The sequence below is a fragment of the Crotalus tigris genome, unplaced genomic scaffold (assembly GCF_016545835.1).
Source record: "Crotalus tigris isolate CLP2741 ecotype Arizona unplaced genomic scaffold, ASM1654583v1 scf7180000018484.1034840, whole genome shotgun sequence".
Taxonomy (NCBI): domain Eukaryota; kingdom Metazoa; phylum Chordata; class Lepidosauria; order Squamata; family Viperidae; genus Crotalus; species Crotalus tigris.
In genome coordinates, this window is record NW_024097032.1 from 539090 (window position 1) to 563518 (window position 24429).

The 24429-nt window shown below is 35.6% G+C and overlaps 1 protein-coding gene across 4 annotated transcripts in view; it reads right to left on the reverse strand.

Annotated features, from left to right (window-relative positions):
- The window catches only part of AP3B1 (adaptor related protein complex 3 subunit beta 1), a 170089-nt gene that overhangs the window by 126975 nt on the left and 18685 nt on the right, over nt 1-24429 (reverse strand). Inside the window, exons 1-6 of one of the 4 annotated variants that reach the window (XR_005557848.1) lie at nt 22037-22303; nt 17257-17332; nt 13357-13431; nt 5146-5241; nt 3259-3419; nt 2823-2889 (exon numbers count right to left, since the gene is read on the reverse strand). Coding sequence is in view for 3 of the 4 variants with exons in the window: in XM_039352815.1 (XP_039208749.1) it covers nt 2823-2889; nt 3259-3419; nt 5146-5241; nt 13357-13431; nt 17257-17332; nt 22037-22236 (675 nt within the window). In the remaining variant the exon portion in view is untranslated. Of the gene's footprint in view, nt 1-2822; nt 2890-3258; nt 3420-5145; nt 5242-13356; nt 13432-17256; nt 17333-22036; nt 22305-24429 lie in introns of those variants that run through there. The other 3 variants (XM_039352815.1, XM_039352817.1, XM_039352816.1) reach the window with 3 other exon arrangements.

Here is a 24429-nt window from a genome sequence, read left to right on the forward strand (position 1 = left end):
ATAAGCTATGAAGATGAACACAATGGGACATCATTCTGGTCAGATTTCTACAAATTTGTACAGGAGATTGCTCAGTATGCCATAAAAATAATATTTAATTTTAAATTATCCTCTTAAAATATAAATAAAAAAGTTTATAAAGATATCATTGACAAGCAAGAGTAAAATTAAAAATTAGCTTTACTAGATGGGAAAATATAAATCATTCCTACGAAACTAGCAATGAGCTCATCAAATTCAAATACAGTTTCCCATTAAGGTTTTTTTATATATTAAAGCAATACACATGGTTCATTTGTCTTTCACTGGTTGCCATGTTTTTCTGTGCTGTTGCTATGAACTTCAGCCATTATCTGCGCTCCAAGGTAAACTACATGAACCATCAACAAAAGTGACACCCAATCTATGGAGTTCATATTTTCTCCAGATTATCTATGCTAGTTGACAAGCTGGTAATGAAAAAAATCACACTAAGCAAATGGTTCTCTAATAACAATAAATTTTCTATAAAATTATGAAGGGTACAAAATGTTTCCTTGCATCTATTTTGTCATGAATTCTAATTAATGCTGCAAAAACCTGAGAGTGCTGGGTCATCACAAGAAGTATATCAAGGCTTGATTGATACTATGGGGCAAGTTGGCCTACACTGCCAACATTTCCTTCTTTTAAATTAATGGCCATCCCACCTACCCTAATCATATAGCTCAAATTATATTCCTCTTCTTATTTCAATTTTCTGAAAGCATGGAGGCTGGTAAAGATCAGTCATTTATCTTCTAATAGCTGGATAATAGATCTATCACAATATAGTATCTGCAGAAATTCAGGTATTACATTCCCCCATCCACGTAAATCTTTTACAAACATTGAATCAGTATCTTTAGAAGACACTAGATTATTCATATATCCGTAATCAAAGCATTACATTTTACACATTCTCTTGCATATTTGTTAAAAATGTTAAGGAAAGCATCTGACTTTGCTCTATTTTCCAAAAAACTATACTGTACCTTAGAATACATCAGTAATTTTAATAAAAAAAACTATTAACAGTAATAGTAATAAAGTAAACACATGTTTGACCTGAAAATTATTAGACTTCCCAGGAGTGAGCTGCTACAGATAATCCTATTTAGTCTTCAGACTAAATATATATTTAAATATATATTTAAATCCACAGCTGCAGACCCATAAAGGCCAATAAGCATCAAGGAAGCTGTATCTGTGGCTGTCTGACTTGACTGTTTGCAGAAGTTTTCTTGCCTGACTAGGTAACATCATCACATTGTCGGAGCACTGATGATGTTACCTAATTGGGTAATGAAATATCTGCAAGAAAGGAACCAAACTCTAAGAGCGCCAAGGACTCCATAGTTCAACCCTGAACTACATATTGTTTCTTCTATTGGAGGCTATATCCACTATGACATACAGGTAGACCTCTACACACAACCGCAATTGTGCCCAAAATTTCCTTTGCTAATCCAGGCAGTAGTTAAGGAGTCATGCTCCATTTTACAACCTTCTTTGCCATAATTGTTAAGCAAATCACTACAGTTAAGTGAATCATGCAGTCGTTAAGTGAATTTGGCTCCCTGCATTGACCTTGCTTGTCAGAAGTTCCCTAGGAAGGTTACAAATGGCAATCCCAGAACCTCAGGAGTCTGTAACCATTGTAAATACATGCTGGTAGCCAAACACCCAAAGTCTGATCACGTGACTGTGGGGATGCAGTAACAGTCATAAATGTGAGAACTACTTATAATCACTTTTTTCAGTGCCACTGTAACTTTGAATAGTCATTTTTGTGTCTAAAGATTAAATATTCTTCCTACAAAATGTATAGGACTCCAAAAGTAAATATGCCTAGAATGCTCTTTATGATTTTTTTCTATATACTGTCTCAGGACATCTAAGAGATACAAAATGGTTTAAAATGGATAAAATAACAACTAATCAATTTGTATGGAATGCAATATACATCTAAAAGCCAGGATTACTTCAACCTTAGTTAAAGAAGAACTAAATAATTTTTATTCTGATGATATCTGCCAGTGATAATCATGCGTTCATAATTAAAGTATAATTATGAGAATTTTCCAAGGAAGAGGGTATCATTGAAGGCTATTAACAAGGACTGGTCTATCCTAGCTAGTTCCTGAAACCATGCTGCTGTATATAATCTATAAAGCCTTAATAAAGAAATTACATAATTGACAATATCCGCTATAATCTAAAAAATGACCTCTAAGCAATTTGGACAGATCTCTTCTTCAGAGCCTTCAATCTTTAATGTGTTTAGGATCCAGTCATTCAGAGAGGTTTTATAATAATATGGTTATTTATTTTGTTAGCTTTGTGGCTTTTATAAAGATATTGTAAGTCAATAGGATTCCGTGTGCATTCAAAGACAGGATGTAAATAAATAAATATAAACATATATACATAAATAACTGAAGTGGTAGTGGGGAAGGGATTTAGATATTCACTAATTCATATTGCATACATTTAATTTTTAAGTTTCATTTCTTCGCTTCAGACTTTCTAGAACACAGTGAGAAATGAGAAGAAATTATTGAGATACCAGCAACCAGCATATCTGCTCACAATGTCAATCTTTTTCACAATAAAGTAGCACTTTTAGTTCACTGTAGCATTACTTTTTTTATTTTATTAGAATGTTGTCCCACCTTTATTACTGCATCAGTGGCTACATTTAAATGTACATCCTGATGAGATTTATGCTTAAAATTGCTTAACATAGATAAAAATATCACAATTCTAATTCTATTATAAAGCTGCTAATTTTTATTACTTACTGTGCTTTTGTCTTTCAAAAGCTTCTCTATTACTTCGATTAACATTTCTTTTTGTTCTGGATCAAGACTAGAAATTTAACATAAAAAGTGTCAGCAGATATTCGTTAGGTTTGGGATAAATGTATATTCTAAGTGGACAAAAAGAAACAAGTATGATGGATTTCATTCTGAGTTATAATATGGATATATGTCTTTTGGACAAAGAAAAAAAGAAAATTAAAGAAATTTTATCAGGCCCTTTTCAGCTGCTCAGTAAAACTGAACTTGTCATATACAAAGCATATACTGTTTTCCATCTATTTTGAAACAAACAACAATCAAAATAATTTTGTTGATTTTTTATCTCCATTAACAGATGGTTCTTATAAACTTTATTAAACTTCATTATGCTATATATTAAAAACATTTCTTACAATAATGGTTAGAAAAAACTTACCTGTAAAGTTTCTGAATTGCATGGGCAGCATTTTTTCTCACATAAGGTGATAAATCAGCTGATGCTTCTTTAATAGCAAGCATCATAATTGGAACAATAATTGGCACTCTGATACTTGATAGCACTCGCAGAGCACTTGCACGGATCAACTGATTATGATCCTAAAATAAAAATAAAATACAAATAATCTTTAAATAAACGCCACATTAAAGGCATACTTATTTTTTGTTTTTTCCAACTTTTTTATCCTTATTTTATGACACAGTTCTACAAAAGAATAAAAAAGAATAATCTAGTCCAGACACTATATTAGATACAAAACTATCAAAGCTTGTTTGAACTTTTAAATTCTCCATTAAATAATTAAAACTAAGGTGGATACAATTGCTGATAATTAGATTATCTAGTAAAATACGCTTAGAATTTATTGTGCTTTATCTATTAAATCCTTTTAAGAAAAATGAGAACTTCAAATTGCTGAGCAAATTCAATGATTTGTAATGACAGTTTTTCTTTGAATTAGAAATACTAAAAAATTATTTTCATGAATTGTTCATTTTTCTTGATTGGGAGACACAGAATTTGGTATAAAGTGAGTGACTATATAATGTAGAATAGAATAGAATAGAATAGAATAGAATAGAATAGAATAGAATAGAATAGAATAGAATAGAATAGAATAGAATAGAATAGAAACAGAGTAGGTTTATTTGGCCAAGTGTGATTAGAAACACAAGGAATTTGTTTCCAGTGCAAAGGTTCTCAGTGTACATACAAAACAACAAAATAATGATAATACCACTAAGAGAAGATAGTAGAAAAAATGAGAAGGATATTAGTAACACAGCCGTAGTACATGGGTAAATATATGTAGACATAAGACAGTACTACGGGAATTACATGTTCAGCAGAGTGATGGCATGAGGGACAAAACTGTCTGTGTCTAATTGTTTTGGCATGCAATATCCTATAGCAGCGTCCCATGGGGAAGAGTTGAAACAGTTTGTGTCCAAGATGTGAGGGATCTGTAGATATTTTCTCAGCCTCTTTCTGACACATGCAGTATGCAGGTCTTCAATGGAAGGTAGGCTGGTTGCAAGTCCTAACCATCCGTTGAAGTCTGTACCTTTCCTGTTTGGTTGTTATACCAAATCAGACAGCTATAGAAGCACAAACAACATACTCAATAATTCCTCTGTAGAATTGTAACAACATCTCCAGGGGCAGTCCAAACTTTTTGAGTTGATGCAGGAACAACATTCTTTGTTGTACCTTTTTAATGATGGTTCTAATGTTAGATATCTATTTCAAATCCTGGAAACCAAAAACTTGAAGGACTCTACTGTTGTTACTGTGTTGACTAATACAGTAAGAAATGGTAGAATAGGACGGCTCCTTCTAAAATCCACTTTCATCTCTACAGTTTTAAGCGTATTCAGCTCCAGATTGTTCCGGCTCCACTACAGGGTCAGTTGTTTAACCTCCCGAATATATTGTATGCAGACTCATCACCATCTTGAATGAGACCAATGACTGTTGCATCATCTGCAAACTTTAGTACTTTAACAGATAGATCCTTATAGATGCACTCATTGGTACTGAGAGAAAAGAATAATGGAAAAAGCACACAGCCCAGGGGCTGTAAATCCTATTGAGCAGATCTGAGATGCCTGCAAGAGGCTGAAAGAGAAGAAAACTTCAGATATATAAATAGAAAACCACATCTGTAAAACTGGATTTAACCACTTTTAACTTTTGAAATGGCACTTTTTATAAGCAATAAAGCAGATTTAACTTCAGAAATAAAATGGTATACTTGTGAGTTTTGTCTGCTAAAAATCAGTTACAACTTTATAAAAAAATTATTTCTAATTTAATTTTACTCACTTTCAGAGCACGCTGAAAGGTGCTAATTGATAGGAGTGCCAGATCCTGTTGCTCTTCTGCATAACGCATCAAATAGACATATACAAGTTTTTTAATCTGAAAAATAAAAACAGTTCATTTGGACATATTAAAATTTAGTATCATCCACAAGTACATCCATATGGTTGTTTAAGATTGTTGCATTATGGACATTCTAAATTCCCTGTGTCATGATATGCTTCCATTTTATAATCAGGGTTTCTAAACAGGTAAATCACTGAAATTCTACAGTTTACAAACATTACAGTTTAGTTAACTTCTAAATAAAGCCCATATAGGTTTAAATGAACAAATAAATAGGTGAAAATTTTAAATAGACCACAAGGAGTTGTAAAGAAAAACTGTAAAAAAAAAATTTCTAAGTACAGTTGTGCTATAATTATTGTCACTATCTAAAGAAATATTTTTCTGCTTGTTCTGCCAAAAAGCAATATATTAAATCACAGAAGGTTACAAGGCTTTAAATTATTTGTTATTCTACTACGAACAAGCAGCAATCAACACTGACAACAAGAGGCCTGTATAGTGAATGACTGCAGGTGTGCAGAGAAAGCCTGTGTTCCTTGAAACCACTTGGAGATCAGAGGCAGGAGAACTTCAGTTTCGTGACTGCATCGTTCTTTCATCATTTACTTTCGTTCAATGTTACAGCACTCCTACCTTTAAAACTAATAATAACAGAGCCACATTAGTGTTGAGCAACAGAGGCAGATCTGTTTAATTAGTTTATCAATACAAGTATATCAAACTTCATGAGTTATTGACTAAACCTTTTGTTATTTCTGCTCTAAACCACCAATTATATTTTGAGGTCACTTTCTGCATCTTTTAATGTGAAGCCTAAAATTAAGTGTAGGGCAATTCGCAGTTTATAAAAATTAATTTGATTAAACTAAATGTCCTTGACTAGCTTTGAAATCCTTGTCCCACTGGATCTTTTTCTAGAAATGTGATGGTCGGGGGGGGGGGGGAGAGAAAACCCAATGACAAAAACACATTTTCTTTTTTTCTCCCTTTTCAAGTACTTTTCTTTACCTTTCAGGTTTTTTAAAAAAAACCTGAAAAAAGAAGTATGAAATATTTCTCAATATTTTTATTTAAAATTATATATAAAAGTAAATAACAAAAATGATGACTCATGTTTAAAAGTAGACTAAATAGTATGAAACGAATAAAGAAGCGTACATCAATACTAGCAAACTTTTAATTTCCAGAAATCCAGAGAATGATAAAATAACATAAAAGATTAAACCTAAGAAGAACAGCTAGGTAGAAATAAATTTTAAAATATTCTTACAACAAATAGATTGTAAATGTATGACAGATATAGGATGCTAATTTTAACTGTTACAATTCACTTACCTCATAAGTTTCAAGCACTACTGCAGGTTTAGATCTCTGATTTATGCACCTTAATGCCAATTAAAATCTACAGAAAACCAAACTACCCTGAGAATTCAAAAGTAACACGCATTGAAGATTGTCAGAGGAAACATATTTCAATATTCCATTCATATGTTGTTGGAATGTATACAGTCCAGCAATGTGTATTTTATGTGAAATTGTTCATAATACAGCCTGGTTTCTTTCACAAAGATACTTTAGTTATATTGTTTGCTTAAATTAAATATTCTAAGCTGTCCAGAGTTGCTGAGAAGTGAGATGGGTGGCAAATCAAATCAAATCAAATCAATAAATAAATAATGTATTTTTATAGTCTAACTTCAGACTGAAGTGTTCTTAGCATTAACTTCTATAACCCAGCATGGAAGAGAATATTGCTGGCTCTGTGTTCACAACACAGCTGTACAATACTTTGTGCTTAGTACATAATATGTGGTTTCATAAATCATGATAATACCATGCTAACACATTAACATATTCCATTAATTATTACAAGCAAGATGTGATATAGTGTTTGTAGCAGGCAATAAAGCTTTGCTTTAGTATCTTTCAAAACGTAGGCAAACGTTTCTGCCCTAGATCAGAATTAGTTTAACTAATGTTGATGTGAGGGTACATTAACTCCTCCCTAAAATGAAATATGAAAATATTGGAGGATTTTTATTTGGGGTATTAAGCTTTCATGTTGACTGGCTCAAATTTCCCAGTACAGATATAAAGGAAGCTGGTTGGCAGTCAAAGAGGAAATAATTCTCTCTTAGGAAGAACCATATGGTTATTTTAACATGAAATATTCTCACCTTAGTGAATTATTGTTTCTTCATTATTCAATTTAGATGTTCCTAATAACATTAAATGGTTTATTAAAATATATCTATAATATTTGTCTGAAATAATTTGTTGTTCCTAATCCCATATTCTTAAAAAGAGCTACTTCCTTCAATGCCTCAGTTTCTAAACATTAACAATTCTACAGAATTGTTCTAATAAAAACCTATAATGACACCTTTCAGGTAAATGTGATATCATATTATAAAGATTATGAAGGATTATCTTTGGATATGCAGTCTGTATAAAAAACCCACTACATCTCTTACCTCATAAATTCCTAGTTCTATTACTAGAAGCCAATCTCATAATATCTAGTACATTGTCAATAATAAGATATACAATAAGGTACAACAGACTACATTCCTCTTAATGATGATAGAGGGAAAGAGAGAGAGAGAGAAAGCTAGCTGCAAGTAGCTCCGTGCAGTATTTCCCATTGGTTTTAAAGTAGCTCGTATGTAAGGTTAAGCTAGGGATCATAAATCCATAGCCCACAGGCCACCTGTGGGCCCTGAACTACTTTTCTGCACTTCCTATCAAATCATCCCACTGAAAGTGCTTCCATTGATTTTTCATGGAAAATAAAACCATGAAGGCATGTAAGCTTTAGGAAACTGTAGCGAACTAACCCCCCACCATGCCCAAAGCACTCCATTTTACTCGCCTGCATGACTTTAATTAGTTTGACATCTGTTGGAACACAAACTCTACTATGCATGATTCTTCCAGAAAACTAAAGCTGAATGTAGTTGCAGGATCCAATCTGAGTCGGTCACTGGGACCCATCTAGCTAGAGATAAGTCCCTGAGAATGGGCTTCAGCATGAGTCCGAAAGCTCACAAGACGAAACCTCTGGTCCCAGATGGGATCCTGCAATATTATCCTGGGACACATATATTCGCCTTCATTCATGAACACAGTTGAGCATGTATTATGAAATCAGAGTTAGAAATGATGAATAGAATTCCACAGAAGGAGAATGCAATGGGGAAAGGAACTCATTATCAGTGGAGTTCCTGAAAAGGACATGTTGAATATAAACAGTGCAGACAAATAGCAAGGATTGCAGAAGAAGCAAACATGACCACACAAAATTCTTAGTAAAGATCTGAATAGGAAAAAATATACCGTAAATTGATGGAAAGAGGTATATATCACCAAGGAAAACTACAGAAATTTTCCAGAACTGTAGAAAAGGTAATTGGGAAGGTAAACTCAGGATGACTTGAGGCAAAGGATACTAAGAAAAACAAATGTGATAATACAGCCCCTGGTCAGAAAATACCCATTCCTACATTATAAGAACACATTTAATAATAGTGACCATAAAAGCATTATAACAAGAATACTCTCTTGATATTAAGGAAGGCTTGGACAGAGATCAACTACCAAAACCTGTGGATCCAAAGGAGATGGTCAATACAGATCAATCACTATGTCTGGATCAAGAAAGAGATGGTCCAACTAATCAGGCTCCAAAATCCCATTAGAAAAGTGTTAAAGATCAGATCACTTGATCACTGGAGTTTAGACCAGCTGATAGGGGCTTGGAAGCATACCTTGGAGTTCAGTAAAGTAAACATGAGTAAATTCAGAACAAAGATAAGGAGAACTATCTGGCTGAGATGTTAATAAAAAAAGGAGCTCAAGATGATGAGAGATATTAAATTATTTTAGTGATGAGAAATGATCAACTTCATACAACAGACTTCATTTTAATTATTAGGTATACTTAATTTAAAAAGGATTCATGCAAATATTATGTACTATGAAGAATGAATAAACTGAGCTAAGTGAGGATATTATATCTTCAAAAATCCAAATACTGTGCATCAATAAGAGAAGGACAAGATATCTTTATATCATCCTTTAAGGTGGAGGTCTCCAACCTTTTGGGCACCAGGGACCAGTTCCATGGAGAGAAGTTTTCCACGGACCGGAAGGTGCATGTGTTTTTTTGTGCTGCCTGCATCTTGCAAATGGGGCTTTGCTTGTTTGTGTGGACCGGTTGCTGGCATTCCACGGACAGGTACTGGTCCATGGCCTGAGGGTTGGGGATCCCTGCTTTAAGGCATGACATGGAGTAATAGATTTAATTTTACATAACATTAGATTACAGTTGAATGTTAGGAAAAGTTTCCGAAAAGTAATAGTTCAACAACCAATTACTAAGAGAACTGATGGGCTTCCTTTCACTGGATGTGATCCGAAATTTGGATTCCTCCTTAGAGCAGCCTAAATAACTCTGTCCAATTCTGTAATTCTATGAAGAATCCAAATTAGAGCAAAAAGAATGGTGGAGAAAGAAATGGTTTAGATAGAGCACCAAGTAAAACAAAATGTACATGTTATAGTTTAGTGCAGAACTCCATGAAGTCTAAACAGTTTGCACAAAAGTTCCCACTGATGTGCGGAATATTTTTTTAAATATATAGGAATGATTTTACTAGCCCTATTTAATGAGATCATTCTTTTACATTTAAACATTGTATATTAAATCAAGCATAATAATTAATAACCTATTCATAACAGCAAAGAGCATCCTTGGTTTCCAAAAAAAAGTTGCATACTCCCTTCCTATAAAAGCAGCTGAAAGAAAGAAGTAATGAGAGAGAGGATATTATTATACAATTTAAGCAAATGCAGAGGTCTTAATAATCTATATTCAGAGCCCCTGGAATAAGTAATTCTGCCTAAAATAGCAATGACAAATCAATTTACCTCTCAGGATAATGCTTTTGCTAAATGCTGTACAGAAATAATCAAGTCTACATATTTTCCTCCAACTATGACTGTTCCCTTTATCCTCTACCTTGACAGTAAAGAAAATCCGAATGTGCTATTAAGAGTAGTAGATGTTTTCTCCATGAACCTGCTTTTAAGTCTGATATGTTGCAACAAGCACTTTTATTTTAAAAAAAGTTTGAGAATACAAAAGAAATACAGTCCAACCTATCAAAAACAGTATCGTAAAAAGCAGATTAGAAACACAAGTTAAGATAGGCAAGAAAATGGTGAGCACCTGTCCACACTAGATGAATTCAAATCACCAGGACCAGATGGACTACACCCCAAGATTCTGAAGGAACTGGCAGATGTGATCTCAGAACCACTGAACTGTATCTTTCAAAGATCCTGGAGGACTGGAAAAGAGCTGATGTAGTTCCCATCTTCAAAAAAGGAAAAAAAAAATGGATCCAGGAAACTACAGACCTATCAGCCTGACCTCAATACCTGGGAAGATCTTGGAAAAGATAATCAAGCAACGAATCAGCAAACACCTAGAGGCTAACAAAGTCATTAAGAAAAGCCAACATGGGTTTGTCAAAAACAGATCATGCCAGACAAATCTTATTGCATTCTTTGATCAGGTGACAAAATTAGTGGACCAGAGGAATGCTGTGGATATAATTTACTTGGATTTCAGTAAGGCATTTGATAAAGTAGACCACAACCTACTCCTTGATAAGATAGAAAAATGTGGGTTAGACAGCATCACCAGCAGATGGATTCGTAGCTGGCTGACTGGCCGTACTCAGCGTGTGATCCTCGATGGAACTGCATCTACATGGAGGGAAGTGTGTAGTGGAGTGTCCCAGGGCTCTGTTCTGGGCCCAGTGCAGTTCAACATCTTCATCAACGATTTGGATGAGGGAATAGATGGGGAACTCATCAAATTTGCAGACGACACCATGGTAGCAGGTATAGCCAAGCCTCCAGAAGACAGGTTTAAGATACAGAAGGATCTTGACAGACTTGAACATTGGGCGCTATCTAACAAAATGAAATTTAATGGTGAAAAAAGTAAGGTTCTACATTTAGGCAAGAATCCAAATGCACAGATATAGTATAGGTGGTCCCTTGCTCAATAGTAGCAACTGTGAGAGAGATCTTGCACTCCTAGTGGACAATCATTTAAATATGATCCAGCAGTGTGCTGCAGCTGCCAAAAAAACCAACACAGTGCTAGGCTGCATTAACAGAGGGATAGAATCAAGATCACATGAAGTGTTAATACCATTTTACACTGCTTTGATAAAGCCACACTTGGAATACTGTATCCAGTTTTGGTCACCACGATGTAAAAAAGATGTTGAGATTCTAGAAAGAGTACAGAGAAGAAGAACAAAGATTATCAGGGGACTGGACGCTAAAACATATAAGGAATGGTTGCTGGAATTGGGTATGTCTAGTTTAATAAAGAGAAGGACGAGGAGTGACATGATAGCAGTGTCCAATATCTCAAGGGCTGCCATAAAGAAGAGGGGGTCAAGCTATTCTCCGAAGCACCTGAAGGCAGGACAAGAAGCAACGGATGGAAACCAAGGGGAGAAGCAACCTAGAACTAAGGAGAACAGTTAGAACAATTAATCAGTGGAACAACCTGCCTCCAGAAGCTGTGAATGCTCCAATGCTTGAAGTTTTTAATAAGAGACTGGACAGCCATTTGTCTGAATTGTATAGGGTTTCCTTCCTGAGCAGGGGGTTGGACTAGATGACCTCCATGGTCCCTTCCAACTTTATTATTGTTGTTGGTGTTGTTGTTGCAGTTGTTGTTACTACATTGGGAAATGTATCAACATAATTCAGAGCTTTTATTTGAAATGTTTCAATTACTGTAGAATATGAGAAATAAATGCAAACTAACAAAATATGAGAAAAACAGATACCAGATAAGCCATAAAAACATATAAATCATTAATTTATGCATTCAATTTAAGCCTTCTGTTTCTACTGTGACAAATATACTTATAAGTAATTACAGTATTATGAGAGCCAGTTTAATATGGTGGTTAAGGCATTAGACTAGAAACTGAGAGACCAAATGTCCTAGTCTCAAAGTTAGACATGAAGCCAACTGGGCCAGTTGGGCCAGTCATTCTCTCTCAGCCTTAGGAAGGAGGTAAAGCAAACCACTTCTGTAATTTTGCCAAGAAAACTTCAGGAACTTGTACAGGCAGTTGCCAAGAGTCATCACTGAAAAAAAGGTGTGCACAGGCATGCACATACACAAATTACTGCACTGCATTTGCCCCAATCCTCCTGAAAGGACTCAGGCTTCTGGTTCAATAATTAACTTATCATTATTTCATCAGTAATGGGCAAAACTAACCTAGCCAGAGGTAGCCTGGTGGGGGCAGAAATATTTGTACCAAAAAATATTAATAGGGACAGATGCTTTGCCAGACAATAAATATATACAGAATCATGACAAATATTACCAATTAATAGGGACAGAGCTGTCCTTAACATTTACAGTTTAGCAAAGGCAACAAGTAACTGACAGAAATTACTATTAAAAGTAAAGTCATCCCCAATAAATACACTGAAGTTCAACAAACAGGAATAACTAGACCTATTATGACCTATAAAAAAGGCCTTACCATGATTTAAGAATATCACATGTTCATATCATAGAAGATTCATTACTTTCTCTACACCTATTTCACTGGAATATTACAATAATTACTGTACAGATAGTCCTTGACTTACAATTTGCTTAGTGACTGTTTGAAGTTACAGTGGCACTGAAAAAAGTGACATGATCGTTCTTCATACTTATAACCATTGCAGCATCCCCATAGTCACATGATAAAAATTTGGCAACTGACACTTGGCAACTGACTCATATTTATGACGATTGCTGTGTCCCAGGATCATGTGATCACCTTTTGCAATCTTCTGACAAGCAAAGTCAATGGGGAAGCCAGATTCACTTAATAACTGTGTTACTAACTTAACAAAGCAGTGATTCACTTAACAACTGTGGCAAGAAAGGTCATAAAATGGGGCAAATTCAGTTAACAACTGTCTTGCTTAGCAACCAAAATTGTGGTCGTAAGTTGAGGACTATCTGTAATTACCTCTGATTAAAAAGACTTAGAAATTTTAAAAGATGCTCTTGGAAGTAAAAGAACAAGTGTTTTGTCACCGCACCTCAATACTTTTATTTGCTACATTCTTCACTACCGCAGGAAACAACTCAGATGCATTTTTTCCTCTGGCAATCATCTTAAAAGAAAAAGAAAAAAATCCTTTAATATACATGCTACTTTAAAATACAGCCAATAATTTAATACATATATACTAATAGTATATTTCAATTTTCAAACGTTCCTTCAACTCTGAAGTAAGTTTCTCTTTGATAACATAATGTCTTAAAAGGAAATAATAAATTATACAATTTTTCAAAGAAATTTCAATTAATTTAAAACAGGTAAATAGGTAAGTTACTTTAATTTGTTCAAGGGTCAGTTCAAAATAATCTAGAATACCAATTTTTCTGGAAATTCTGATTTAAGAAGAGATAAGATTGAAGTCAAACTGTTACCAGACTCCACAAATAATACTTATAGTATAATAAAATGGCAATATTTAATATTACTTTTTAAAGTAATACATTATTTAAATGGCAATAACTATAGCATACTATGAAAGAATATATTTGGAATCTTTTTAATGCTGCCCAGAATCGGTTCTTGTGAGATGAACTTGAAAAATAAAAATTATGATCACTGTAATTTCAATAAAAATTGATTTTTTTTAAATCCATAACTTCACTAGAATGTTCTCCTTTATATTAAAAAAGAGTTGGGTGCTGAATAAACATAAACAGAATATAGAAGTGAATGACATTAAGCTTGGTCATAGAGAGAGAATGAAATAAGGATTGACTCACAGAACTAACACCTGAAATACAACTAACGGGTCTAAAGAAATGGAAAGCATTTAAAAAGTTGTAATTGGAAGGATTAAGGAGAATCTTAAAAAGACGTAAGAATTTTAAAGAACAAAGGGAATGCATGAATTGGTGTACAGAAATGGTGGAAATAAGGATGGTTTTCAAGGATAAAAGGGTATCAAAATGACTAGAGAATAGTATTGGCATTAATTATATTTTAAGTATGTCCTTTTTATTTTCTTATCTCATCACTTTATTTTCTTCAGCTAATTGTTTCTTTTCTGTGTTTGGCACAATGTTGTATAATCAACATGAACCTACTTATGTATATTATAATTTTAAAACAACATTTTTAATCCACTTTAGCACTCAGTTTTTGCAAACTGCTTGTAAGTTTGTTTATTTGTTTCTGACCTCTGGTCATGTATTTTTACTCAAAATATACATCAGCTTTTCCAAACGTTGGCATAAACAAGAAGTGGAACTGAACTTCACACACTGTAAACCATAGGGAGTCTGAATGGAAAAATAAGAATGCAAAAAAATACCTGCCCCAATTTCCTAGCCAGCATCTAGAGCAGCGGTTCTCAATCTGTGGGTTGCGACCCTTTTGGGGGTCGCATGAGCCTTTTACAGGGGTAGCCTAAGACCATTGGAAAACACATATTTCTGATGGTCTTGGGCAGGGCTTATCAACCGCCTTCTCTTCCCCCCCCCACTCCACCTCACAGAGCAAGGCCCCACCCTCCCCAGAGACTCATTGTGCAGCAACCGGATTGACTTCTTCTCGTGCATGCAAGTCAGCGAACAGGAGGCCGCCGCAGCACCTAACTCCTGCGCCCATCAGCTGGTGACCCCCAAACTTGCGCTTGTCAGCCAGGAGGTCTGGCAACGGCCGCTGGTTTCCTTTGCCACCCCACCCATCCTCGACTCCTCCTCCGCCCGTTCATGTTGAACCTGCCGGGGCTTGACAGGGAGAGAGGGAGGGAAGGAGGAGGGACTCCTCCTCCTCTCCTAAGCTTCAAAGCACGATCGGCTTCCCAAGGGCGTCCTTCCTTCCTTCCCTCTTATCCAGGATCGGGATGAACCCTACCGCTGATCCGCGCTTCTGCAGAGCAGCCAAGAAGCAGGTCAGCTGTAGCAGCTCTCCTTGGCTCCTGCCCAGCTCGAGCTTCGCTAGAAAACATGCCACTTGCTAATTTAGCAGAAGTGCGAATCAGCTGTAGCCCGGCACTGATCCTGGGGCTTCTGCTAACTTAGCAAGTGGCTTGTTTTCTGGCGAAGCTGAGCAAGTGAGCTGCGCGGAGCTCTTCTCTACCTCTGGCAGCCTGTCCCCCTCCCCTTGTCCCTTCCTGGGCACAGAGGGGGGAGGAAGCAAGGGACGAAGAGGGAGGGAAGGAAGGGACAATGAGAGAGGGAAGGAAGGAAGGAACAATGGAAGGGAGGGAAGAATGGAAGGGACAAAGAGGGAAGGAAGGAAGGAAGGAAGGAAGGAAGGAAGGAAGGAAGGAAGGAAGGAAGGAAGGAAGGAAGGAAGGGACTAAGAGGGAGGGGAAGGAAAGAAAGTAAAGAAGGAAGGGACAATGGGAAAGAGGAGGTGAAGGAAAGGAAGGAAAGAAGGAAGGAAGGAACAATGGGAGAGAGGGAGGGAAGGGGAAGAGACTAAGGGAGGTGAAGGAAAGGAAGGAAGGGACAATGGGAGAGAGGGAGGGAAGGAGGAAGAGACTAAGAAGGTGAGGAAAGGAAGGAAAGAAGGAAGGGACAATGGGAAAGAGGGAGGGAAGGAGGAAGAGACTAAGGGAGGTGAAGGAAAGGAAAGAAAGAAGGAAGGGACAATGGGAGAGAGGGAGGGAAGGAGGAAGAGTCTAAGCAAGATGAAGGAAAGAAGGAAAAAAGGGACAATGGGAGAGAGGGAGGGAAGAAGAGAGTAAGAAGGAGGTGAAGGAAAGGAAGGAAAGAAGGAAGGGACAATGGGAAAGAGGGAGGAAAGGCGGAAGAGACTAAGGGAGGTGAAGGAAAGGAAGAAAAGAAGGAAGGAAGGGACAAGGGGAGAGAAGGGAGGGAACGAAGGCAGGCACCCACCCTAGTCCCATCCCAGAGACCCACAGATTCCCCCCCACAGGCACTCTGCAACCTGAGGGATCAGCTGGTCACGCCCCCTATCCATTGATCACACGACCCTGGGACATTGTGAACGTCATAAGTATGAATCAGCTGTCAAGCATACGAATGTAAATCACATGACCCTGGGGATGCTGCAACAATCATAAGTGTGAAAAATGATCATAATTCGCTTTTTCAGTGCTGTTGTAACTTCAAACAGTCACTAAGCAAATTGTTTTAAGTTGAGGACTACCTATACTTTCCCATTTTTTCCTCTCTTTTTTTGGTCAAGTTTTTGATACCCCCCCCCAGCCAGCTGGATGGGGGGTTGGGGGTCACCACAACATGAGGAACTGTATTAAAGGGTCGCGGCATTAGGAAGGTTGAGAACAACTGATCTAGAGGAGGATGCCAAGACAGAGGAAACGTAACCTATGTATTTGTGCTTCTTCAGATCATATTTAACAAAATATACAGCAGTCCAGTTTGGATCCAAATATGGACTCCTGTGAACAGAAAAGCTCTTTTCATTTAGATTCGTTTAGAATCACTCATTTTCAATTCTCCTGAATCTCTCTTAGAAAGTTCTTCAAAACAATAAAGTAGGGAAAAGAAAACTGATAAAAATACCAAACTGATCTGATGGTGTAAAAATTGGTATGCTCTTGAGTACTGTAACTTAAACTACACTATCTGTTGGGATCTTGGAAGCAAGCATTCTCTATAGCAACCGCTGCCCTCTATAATGAGGTACCCCCCCCAAAAGAATTCCAACAGAACCCACCCTGCTGGTATTTCAAATGGCTCTGAAGACCCAGGGTGAATGAAATCCCCTTTAGATTCTGTGGGTTGTTTTCCTTTGTTCTCTTTGGTTTTGCCATCTTACTCTTTATTTTTGGTCTCCTGTTTTTGTAGTTATGTTTTAAACCATTTGTAAATCACCCAGGGTTGCTGGGAATCAAGGGACATGTAAATTATTAAATTATTTGTATGGATGTTCAAATTCAAAAAGATGCAAACTGCATTATACACATAATGAAAGCTGAACATACTCCAACAATCCTTTTCATAGCCTCCAATTTAGCAGAATCTTTGCTGCTTTCCAACATCTGCTTAAGATCTTCATTTCTATAAAAGAGAAAATGAATATGTAAGATTATTAGCATCACAACCAGATTGTGAACTTATTAATCATAAAAACAAAAAAGAGATTTGACATGCAACACAATGTCAGGGTTCAGCAGTGCAGAAACTTACCTAAAGAAACCCTGTTGCAAACTCCATTTGGGGGAGATATTAAGCATCTCCCTATTAGAACAAATCAAATATATAAAGTACAATATATATATATTAAAATGAATTTTGAAGGATGAATGTAATAGTATATGAGGGAAAAACGTATATGTTCAGCTATCTTATCAGACTAATAAAGCTATAAATCAAGAGTCTTCAAATCTGGCCCTTTTATGACTTGTGGACTTCAATTCCCATAATTCCTCAGCCAGGCACACTGGCTGCTATAAATATACTATTATTTTGTTTTTGTTTTTTTACAAAATATGGCAATATAAATTCAATACCAAAGACACAGTGGGTCCGTGAAGGCTTGAAGAAATGTTAAGATTTAAATCTTGAGTTAAGTCTTGGGGACAAAAGGTATTTAAAGGTCCATGGTGAAGAAATGGTTGACAGTCACTGCACAAGATCAAATTTTTCCTCCATTTTTAATCACATATATATATAGAAATAAGACTAAATTAATTTAACCTGGAGAAGTAAGAAACTGAACAAAATCAAGCTGGACAGGTCTGTTCATCTGTAATGAACATGGTCACACTACACTCTCCTCCCACACCCTATTCATTAGTGAGAGTATGTCAACTGTTAGACTGGCTAAAATAACTTCTATCTAAAAATGAGAGTGAAAAAAACCACATCGAAAAAACTTGGAATATGTTAGAAACAAAGATTTTACACTTTTCCATTTTGGCAAATAATTCCTATCACAAACTGAAAAAAATCCATTTTAAATAAAGTTTATAAGTTACAAAAAATAGCTTCCTTTAAGGCTTCTGGATATTTAGGGAGATGCAGCATTCTAAAGGACTACCTCAAATTAGTTCATATTTACTATTACATTTAGAGTAGTGATCCCCAACCTTTGTGGCTTGGTGGCCCACCAGGGGAAAGGAAAACCGGGCAGCATGAGTGGCAGGCTGGCTTGCATGCAGCTTGACTTTAACGACCAGTGGGCCAACACGCACCTGCATGCATGCGCAGCTCATCTTGAACAAGTGGAGCTGCGCGCCTACCACTCACTCAAGTTAAGCTGCATGCACTCCAGCCTACAGGTTGCACAGCCCAGTTCCAAATAGGCCATGACCCTGATTTAGAGTAGCAAATATTTTGTCAGAAAACCAATTTCCTTTAAATCTGCATTTGAACTTAATTTGTACTTTCTGACATCCATAAAATCCAGAACATACAAACAAGAAAATTTCCTCAATAATATAGAAGATAAAAAGTAGTTTTCTATTCTTAAAAATACTTTTCTGCATGGAATTCAGAACAGTGATATATACTAAAGGGCATTGTATCTAATACAAATCTAAGTCTTCCAGGAAGATGCTTATTAAACTAATAATTATTTTTGAATGTGTATAAGTGGAAGAGTTTAAGACTAGAGGAGCTACATCTCAGAAAGATGGAGAAGATGGAGAAAAGGAAGCTGCTTTGCTCAATTAATGATAATGCTTCCTCTTTTATTTCCATTTATTTATTTATTTATTTATTTATGTCATATTCATGTCATATATATCAAAGGTGGTGACCCTTTGAGAGCCAAATGCAAAAAAAATTCATTTTAATGTATGCCGGTTAGCGTACATTCAAAGTTATTCTATTCTATTCTATTCTATTCTGTTCTGTTCTGTTCTGTTCTTTATGATGCCCTATGTCTAGCTAGCAAATTAAGTATTATCTAAGGGCTAAATCCTTCTAAGCCAGTGGTTCTCAACCTGTGGGTCGGGACCCCATTTGGGGTCGAACGACCATTTCACGGGGGTCGCCAAACAACGCAGTCCACCATTTTTTTCCCCTTTTCCTTAGCTGTGCTACTCCCTTTTATTCTATTGGCTTTTGAAAGCCAATAGACTAGACTCTCTTGAATAGAGTCTAATTCTATTGGCTTTCAAAAGCCAATAGGAATTGTCCAGGCTGAATCTGCCCTGCTGAGCCCGCCAAAAGTCCCCTTCTGCAAATGGTGCTGCACCAGTTGAGTAGTCCTCGACTTACGACCGGTTGAGTAGTCCTCGACTTACGACCAGTTGGGGGTCGCGGCATTAAAAAGGTTGAGAACCACTGTTCTAAGCTAACAGTCTTTGGTGTCTAGATTTCACAAATTGTACCTTTGTATTTTGGCATTATATGGAGAAGGTTATTTCAGAATTCATGCATGGGATTTATCAGATGCTTAGAAGATATTTACCAGTACACATTCTATACCAGAGTCCATGGATCAGTACTGGGCTGCAACATGCCACTAACCGGTCCGCACAAACAAGCAAAGCCCCATCTGCAAGATGAAGGCAGCACACAAAACCACGCACCCTGTGGTCTGCGAAAAAACCTGTCTCCAGTAGTGGTCCCTGGTGCCCCAAAGGTTGGGGATCTCTGTTCTATACAACCAAAGTGGTTAGAGAGACAAGAAAAAGTAGTCTTCCTATAAATAATGAAACAGGAAGTACAAATCATTTCTGCAATCTACTGTGCTAAAACCAAGAGCATATTGTGGGAAAGGAGTATTATTATTATGATTGGTCTCAGTCATACAGATGTTTAGACTAGAATTTATATTTTTGTCTATCAAGTCTTTCCCAAGGATCTGAGATAGGCAGACACTGTTGTTTAATAATATTAAACATATTGTTGCAGGATGCAAACTGTTCTGAGTACAGTTGACTTTGCAAACAACTGATGGTAACTTTGTCAATGCCAATGGTGCTCAAGGGACGCTCCAGTTGTTTTGGGATTGCACCCAAGATGCTTATGACGATACTATTGGTACTATCTTTGCTTTCTTTTGCTATATTCATTCTATTTTTATTTCTATTTTATTATTTTTCTCAGTTATTTCTTATTTATTCTGCTGTATCCATATATTGCAATGTCCACTATCCAGACTTTTTTGTCAATTGTTAAATCTGGGGTGTTATATGGCCGGGCCTCTATGAATTTTACACACAAATTTAACAAGAATTAAAATACCAAAAAGTACAAAGAAACAAGAAAATAAAAAATAATTATTGGGTTTGTTACCTCTCCATTTTATACATCTGATTTATTTATTTGTCTGTTTGTTTGTCTGTCTGTTTGTTTGTTTATTTAGAGTATGGCATATCATGCATGGACTAGTAACATGTATTAACATTTTTAGTAAAGCACACTACAATATAAATGTTAAAAATATGTTCAAATCCAAATGTCTAGGCTATCTAACCACTGAGGCACAGCATCGTTTATATTTTTAAAAAATCAGATACTGAACTGATATATGCCCTCAGCTTACAGCTGATCATAGTGTGATCTACAGTTTGACATGGGATCCCACAGTCACACATAGGGGAGGATACTATGCCCCATATAGAAAGAGAATCCCAGCAATACATCTGCTAATTTGCAATATCTACAGGCACTTAGTCCCCCTTTGAAAACAGACTCTAAGTGATTATGTTTACATTGCTAAGTGATGTGTTGCATGTATGAGAACCATTCTTGCTTAAGTTTTAATTTCTTTTAAACTTTTATTTTGTATATATACTGTTAGTTTTGTCATTGCTATGTATTCTCCAAGTTTAAGTTTCCAATCAGGTATTGTTGGAATTGGATCTTACTTCCAATGTTGAACAAAGTTTATTCTTCTTACATATATCCCATTAAATGCTATGTATATTTATTTTGGATTTTTTATTATTGTTTATTGTTTTAAAATGTTTCAACTGTAATTTGTTTTAATTATAAAGCTGCCCAGAGTCAATGATTGAAATAGGCAGTTACATAAATTGAATAAATAAATAAAATATGATGTTTCTCATTGATATTTTCTGAAACTATAAGTAGAAAGAAAAGTTGTGGTTTCATTTCCAATTTAAATGTATTATTTGTTATATGAAAAATAATGCAATAAATACTATTTTAACTAATAGTATTACAAATAATAACATAATAACTCTTGGATAGTCCCACTGATCCTTGGAGGTCGATATTGGCCACTTTGAAAAACCCTGAACTGGAGATTACCAGTTTGACTGATGGTCACCTTTAATAATTACTAGGAATCTTTTAAAAGGAGATAACGGCCCATGAGGTCTTTCCGTTTATAACAGGGGAAATAGAAAATTATGCCACAGCCTTCCAATATAAAAAGTTTTTCATAGGATAAATTGTCTGCCTAGTCTGCAATAAACTAAGCTCACTAAGATAGTATTTTTCTCTTTTTTTCCTTTTAAGAACTTAACCTGTCACCAGTGGAACAGATTTCCTCCATAAATATGCTGCTGTAAGATAAAACAACTATTTCTCTCATCTTCCTCCCACCCCAGGTGCAGCAAAAGTATTCAACCACAATAAGTGCAGTGTTCATGTTCAAATACTTGGCAAGAAAGAGATTTTTTTAAAGCACAGCAGAAATAGCAGTGAATCTGAGTCACACCATTGCTCTTTGCAGCCTGCATCAGGAATACTACTATACTGCATTCAAAGTTAGAATCTGAAGTGAAAGAAAAGTCATCAAAAGAAAGAAAAAAAATGAAGTTAACTTAATGAAATACTTACAAAGAAATATTTTCTTCATATGATTCAACAGAAAGGCTAGTAATCCTATTTTCTTCCTCAGTAGGCTCTGATTTTAGAGTAACGTTGAACATCTCGGCCTTTTCAAGAATAAATGTAATCCTGCAAGCAACCTCACTGGATTTATCTAACAAAGAGTACTTGTTCCAGGACTTCAAATTTAGCAAAAAAAAAACAAGCATACTTGTAGTGAAACCTACTGATCACGATCAAGACTGTAGCATGATTATGAAGTAACAGGATACCAACTCCCTTCATTTTAAGGAAATGCATACTCTATCAACGATCATTTCCTAACAGAAACATGTCTTACTAGCCAACTTCAACAAACAGCATGACACAGTAAAACATGAAAATCATTCTTATTCTATTGTTACTTTATTCTAGTTTTTCAATAAAAATCATTTGGGAACATGTAGCATACATCCCAAAAGAAGTTAAAAGTTACCTTAATATGAAATTAATAGGATGATAATGTATTTTGCATTCCAGAGAAATGTTAATTAAGAGGTGGTACTGGCATGAAGTAGTAAAATACAAAGCTAAAGAATTTAGAAACCAGAACTAGTGCAGTTTAAAAGTATGAAACGAATAGGCTTGATCAACTTTTAGTGAAACAGCTTCAGTTAATTATCCTATTCCAATCCATTCTATACAATTAATAGAACAGAGAATTAGATAATTAGTAAGATTTTTTTTCTTTCCTCCTTCACCCAAGCTGCACAATTGTTTAACATTATTAAAGTTACTCCATATAGAAAGAATTTAGATACAAAGTAAAATAAAATGTCTGTTTATGCAGACATAACATTGCTCTTTTTTAATGCAGGAAGAATGGAACAGAAAATAATGAATCTACAAATAATTCTTCCTTCTCTCCTTCTCATGTTCAACTTTCAAATAACAAAGATGATGGAACTCTTGGATTAGGGTCTGGAAGTTATTTTTGGATGGATAAAGGTGAAATGTAATCCAGAAAGATGGAGACACTATAGATGGGGAACCATTCAGTCTGAATAAAATTTTGTAACTGATACTAGAAGAAAGTTCACTCCTTCTAAAGGTTTATTTTTATAGTTTGGGCACCTCCCTGGACCAGCATTATCAGTGGAAACATAAATTCCAATAGTTAGAACTACTTTTCAGCTCAATATTGCAACAGACTTTTACCTAGAAACAATGTCCTAGTTTTTCTACCTATATTTAGCAACAATCTTTACAGACTATTATAACATATTTTACACAGATAAACTTCTATCATTAATCAAAAAAATACAATTTGGATGGGGCAAAACATCTGGGAGTACACATCATTAATATGACATATGTTTATTGTTTAGAACTGTGATTCAGATTTTAATTCAATTGATCTTTGTATCACTAGATGATTGACATCTTGTTATCTAAAGGATTGCCTTTATCTTTGCATCAAATTAACTTCAAAAGCTTTGCTTATTATAGAAAGTAAGGAAGTTAATTTTGACAGATATACATGCGAGCACCTCTGATTGGGAACCCCTGATGTAGCACAATCACGCTTGAAAGATTCTGTTATTATAACCATTCTCAAAAAAAAAGTAGTGTTACCCTTCTTGTGGAGATTTTCTGGTTTGGTTTACCTGGTGGGGCGGACATGTACAGCATATACATTATTAAACAGACAGAAATTAGGTCAAAGACCTTACTGGTGACCCGAAATGTAAGGTACTCTATAAGCAAGACTCATATTTTAAAAGCCATAGGGAATGTAACAAAGAGAAAGTTGCACTTCAAATTAGTGAGATAAGAGATTCTATCAGCCTTTTTTGATGGATCTCTCAATGGTAGTTGCTATAATATCAGCTATGTGATTGTCAGCCTTTCAACAGAGGCAAGAAACAGGCATAGCAGGAATGCTCTGAATTATTGTACACAGTGCAATGACAGAATCTTAAAGCCCATAAGAGCTTCTCTTTGCCCTTCTTATACTAAACGAAATCACAGGAAGGCTATTTGGAATTTCTCATAATTTTCTTTTTCTCAGGACTGGGCAATCTTTTCCAAAAATCTTCTTTTAACAGTTCACTTATTCTAAGGCCAGGTCTATTTTCCTTCACAATAATTCAGAAAAGCTAATAAATCATGGCCTTCAACATACAAGAATTCAGGTTTACTATGTACACATACAGGGAGCAAAAAGGCTGCTTTAAAAAAGTTTCTTTAACCTCTTTAAACTAGATGCACATTTAATCTGCAATCTGATTCACAAATGTGTTACCCAAGCTAAACAAACAAGATTCCCAAGTTTAGCTCTCAATTCAATATAATTATTAAAGAATTAAGTAGCAAAGAGTAAAAAAGGCATTGTTTTTAATAATACAATGAGATACAGAGTT